Source organism: Octopus bimaculoides, chromosome 13 (genome assembly GCF_001194135.2).
Source record: "Octopus bimaculoides isolate UCB-OBI-ISO-001 chromosome 13, ASM119413v2, whole genome shotgun sequence".
NCBI lineage: Eukaryota > Metazoa > Mollusca > Cephalopoda > Octopoda > Octopodidae > Octopus > Octopus bimaculoides.
In genome coordinates, this window is record NC_068993.1 from 55,480,467 (window position 1) to 55,485,331 (window position 4,865).

At 40.3% G+C, this 4,865-nt stretch overlaps 1 protein-coding gene across 1 annotated transcript in view; it reads right to left on the reverse strand.

Annotated features, from left to right (window-relative positions):
* Positions 1-268: 268 nt before the first annotated feature.
* Positions 269-4,865, reverse strand: part of LOC106881549 (dynein axonemal intermediate chain 4) — a 28,895-nt gene continuing 24,298 nt past the window's right edge. The window contains exons 18-23 of the mRNA XM_014931977.2: positions 4,204-4,332; positions 3,890-3,964; positions 2,528-2,625; positions 1,830-1,917; positions 1,421-1,504; positions 269-874 (exon numbers count right to left, since the gene is read on the reverse strand). Of these exons, the coding sequence (XP_014787463.1) occupies positions 761-874; positions 1,421-1,504; positions 1,830-1,917; positions 2,528-2,625; positions 3,890-3,964; positions 4,204-4,332 (588 nt within the window). The 3' untranslated portion in view covers positions 269-760. The remainder of the gene's footprint in view (positions 875-1,420; positions 1,505-1,829; positions 1,918-2,527; positions 2,626-3,889; positions 3,965-4,203; positions 4,333-4,865) is intronic.

Genomic DNA, 4,865 nt, shown 5'->3' on the forward strand with positions numbered 1-4,865 from the left:
TATATTGATAGTGAATCTTATTATTTGGCGGGAAGTAGTTTATTGATAAACTGGACAGTGGTCTAACTGAACAGGGCACAAACCTAATTAAGTTTTACAGTAACCTAATTAAAGATGATATTGACCTAATTAAGCAGGAAAAATGGCCTCATTACACATGTGAGCAACTCAATTCAACTGAAACAGTACCCTAATGAAACCAAACAGTCGTCTCATAAACAAAATATTAATAACAACATTAAGTATGCAGATTAAAACAAAAAAAAAATTGAAACAAACAATTAACAAACTTTAATTAATAAAAAACACTAATTTTTGTTCGTCCTTTCTTTCTTTTCAATCTTGGTAGAAAATGAAGTAATTTCCTTCGTAAAATATATAATTATTACATTCCGAAACATGTTATTGTTGTTGCTGTGATTGTTGTCAATGTTGTTGTTTAAAATCCAGGTCAGCCCTGCCCACCCAAGCAGAGTTTGAGGTGTGTCTTATATTCAGAGGAGGTGTTTCTTATACTCAGGAAAGGTGTGTGCCTTCCATTCAGCTGAGGTGTGCCTTTTTGCTATTCGCAGATGCTTCTTTGACTGTGTAAAGGTGTGTCCTTTGTTCAACGGATGGAGTTTTCTTTCTTCATGGACGGAGTTTACTTTCTTCATGGACGGAGTTTTCTTTCTTCCTGGACGGAGTCTTTTAATCTGTGGAGGTAGTCTTGTACTGAGCAATAGAGTGTATTTTCACTCAGTGAACGCAGCCACTTCAGTTAAGACTGCGATGAGTGATCAGTATCCTTGCAACCGACAATATTCTGAGCCTCAGCAGGATTACAGAGTTGGGTGGCAAGGGAAACAGTCAGGATTTTGGTGAGAATGTCTCGCTGAAACAGAGAAAACAAAAGTTGTTCGATTACATCATGAGATATAGACGACACCATAATGCCATGTGGGACATAAGGTGTCATGAGATAGACTGTATGTCACCTTGGGCAAGTGTTTTTTTTACTATAGCCCCAGAGCAACCAAAGCCTTCTGAGTGGATTTGGTAGGTGGAAACTGAAAGAAGCCCAGTGTACATAGATATTTTATCTTTTATCTTTTACTTGTTTCAGTTGTTAATCTGTAGCCATGCTGGAGCACTGCATTGAAGGGTTTTAGCCGAACCAATTGACCCTAGTAACATTTTTTTAAGCCTGGTACTTGTTCTATTGGTCTCTTTGGTAAACCACTAAGTCTACTAAATCCACTCACAAGGCTTTGGTTGGCTTGAGGCCATAGTTGAAGACACTTGACAAGGTGCCACACAGTGAGCCTGAACCCAGGATCATGTGGTAGGAAAGCAAGCTTCTTACAACACAACCATGCCTGTACATGTATATAAGTATGCATGAGTCTGTGTGTGTGTGTGTGTTGTGTATGCGCCTTACCTGTTCGCTAATCGGAGGAGGTAAAGGCATGTTCCCCAACTGCAGCACTGTCACATTCCCTCCGCTGTCACCGACCAACAGACACTGCAAATAAAAATACAAGGACCAGCATTGTAACACATCATTACACACACTTATAATCACTACTACATCTACAAATGCTATCACCACCATCATCCTCCCCACCACCACCACCACCGCCAACATCACCACCACCGCCACCACCACCACCACCAGCATCACCCTCACCACACCAACATCATACCCACCACCATCATCATCACCACCACCACCATCATGCCCACCACTACAATCAACATAATCACTACCACCACCACCACTACAATCAACATAATCACTACCACCACCACCACCACTACTACTAAAGTAACAAAAAATCATGACATACCTCTGAATTTTTGGCAAAAGACACACAGGTAGGTGCTATAGGTGTATTGGTGCAGGAGAGAGGAGAGTAATGAATGATGGGATCCAATCTGTGAAAATAAATAAGAACTTCATATATACAGGTGCAGGCATGGCTTAACAGAAATAAGTACTAAAATTCTTCAAGGTGGTGCCCCAGCATGGCCACAGTCTAATGACTGAAAGGATAAAAAGTAAAAGATAACAATAGACATAAATAAATTCCGGCAGCACCTAACACTATATTAATCTCAAATTTTTGCACAAAGTCAGCAATTTCAGGTGTCGGAGATAGTCAACCCCAGTACTCAACTGGTACTTATTTTATCAACCCCAAAACCATGAAAGGCAAAGTTGACCTCGGCGGAATTTGAACTCAGAACAAAATACCACTAAGCATTTCACCCGGTGTGCTAACGTTTCTTATTTCTTTATTGCCCACAAGGGGATAAACAAAGAGGGAACAAACAAGGACAAAGGGATTAAGTTGATTACATCGACCCCAGTGCATAACTGGTACTTATTTAATCGATCCCGAAAGGATGAAAGGCTAAGTTGACCTCGGCAGAATTTGAGCTCAGAACATAGTGGCAAATGAAATACCGCTAAGCATTTCGCCCGGCGTGCTAACGTTTCTGCCAACTCGCTGCCTTATTGCAAAATAATATTAAAACAACTTACATATCCTGACTCAAGTCCCAAACTTCAACTTCATCATGGTTAACACAGGCAAAAACTGTTGATGATGTTGGAGACCATGCCACCGAATACACTGTTTTCTGTAATGTATAAAATAATGCATATTTTCTGTAATAATATAGTAACATTAATATGAGAGTGTGTACATGTATGAGTGTGTATATTTATGTTGCAAGTTACTTGGTTACCCTACCAGTGCTGGCAAAAAGCATCCAGTCCACACTGTAAAGTGGTTGGCATTTGGAAGGGCATCCAGCTGTAAAAATCATGCCAAAACTGACCTCGCCTGTGCTAATGCGACATAAAAAGCACTGAGTCCACTCTGCGGAGTGGTTGGTGTTAGGAAGGGCATCCAGCCATAAAAACCCTGCCAAAACAAACTCAGTAGCCTGGGGTAGTCTTCTACCTGGTCAGCTCCTGTCAACTGTCCTACCCATGCATGCATGGAAGATGGATGTTAAACGATGATGATGACGACGATGATCCTTATATACTTTACTCAAGTGAACGGATGTGGCTGAATGGTTAGGGCATTCAGCTCACTATTTTAAGGTCATGAGTTCGATTCCCGGCAGTGCATTGTGTCCTTGAGCAAGACACTTTATTTCACATTGCTCCACTCCACTCAGCTGGCAAAAATGAGTAGGACCTGTAATTCAAAGGGCCGGCCTTGTCACATTCTGTGTCATGCTGGATCTCCCGGAGAACTACATTAAGGGTATGCATGTCTGTGGAGTACTCAGCCACTTGCACGTTTAATTTCACAAGCAAGCTGTTCCATTGATCAGATCAACTGAAACCCTTGTCATCATAACCAATGAAGTGACAATCATTTATATACACAGGGTGTTTGAACTAAATTTGACAGTTTATATAAAAAAGGAAAAGGAAACACAACATCCCGTTCAAAAAAAGAAAAGAATTTAATAAAATCAAAAACAACCAAAAAGACATGGCTGGGAGATAAGAGTTTGCTCAAAGAAGATACTCTCAGCTTCCACTACAGCCTCAAGACAGCTCCAGAACCAGGCACATGCATTCCTCACTGTATCCTTGGGAAGGTCCGGAAACACCTCCTTAATCTTGGCCACCAGCTCAGCCTTGATGTTTCAGGCAGAGCATTTGGTGTCTTTCTTAACTGCATCTCACAAGGATGAAAGGAAAAGCTGGTATCAGTGGGATGTGAACTTAGATCATAAAAAGCCAAATGAAATGTCACTAAGCATTTTATCTGACATGCTGTCAAGTTTGCAATTCAGCCACCTAAAGGAAAAAGAAAAATAATAAAAGAAAGATAAGACAGAAAAGAAGTTTAAAAAAAAGTGAAGAGATAGGCATGTTTACCAAACGAATGACTGTTTTCTCACTAGAAGTCTGTAGGTGTACTCTGCCTGGCCGTTCAGGTTTTGATTCCACAGCCTGAAATATGGAGAATTTGGTAATGGTCAGAAATATACCTAAGAATAAATGAAGAAAGTCTTTATAATGTGAAAGAGAAATTGAATAAATGCATCTCGAGATACAGATGTTGTTGTCTATCAGGAATTGGAAGATATTTTCTCCAATTGACCATTTATAATTGAATTATTAATTAATATCATTTCCAGTTGCCACAGCATCCACAGATGAAAATAAAATATGAAACTGTAAAGACTTACAATGGAAGAAAAGAACTTGAGAATTGGTACCAATCTGTTTTGGTGCCACAGTTTTACTGTCCAATCTCCTCCACCACTGAGAAATACATCTGACAGGAATGGAGACCATTTAATGCTATAAACTGGAGCCTGGAATAGAATATTGGAGAAGAAAAAGTATTGAGAGAGAGATGTGTGAGTGTAAGTGTTTATCATACACCTACACACTCTCACACACACACACGCTTACACACACACATCATCATCATCATTTACCATCTGTAGTCCATGCTGGCATGGGTTGGACGGTTTGACCAGGGTTAATAAGCTGAGGGGCGGCACCAGACTCCAGTCTGATTTGGCATAGTTTCTACAGCTGGATGCCCTTCCTAATGCTAACCACTCAGAGAGTGTAGTGGGTACTTTTACGTGCCACCAACACAGGTACCAGTTGTGTGACACCAGTATCTGCCACAAATACAATTCCATTTGGCTTAATGGATCTTCTTGTCAAGCACAGCATATTGCTGAAGGTCTCAGCCATTTGTCATATATATATATATATATATATATATATAACGTGAGAGAGTTAGGGGTTGGGGATTCAACCCACTAAGGGATAGTATCTATCCAGTATACTGCTGGGAGGGTACCCAATTATTGCTACACTAGTGCTATACTAA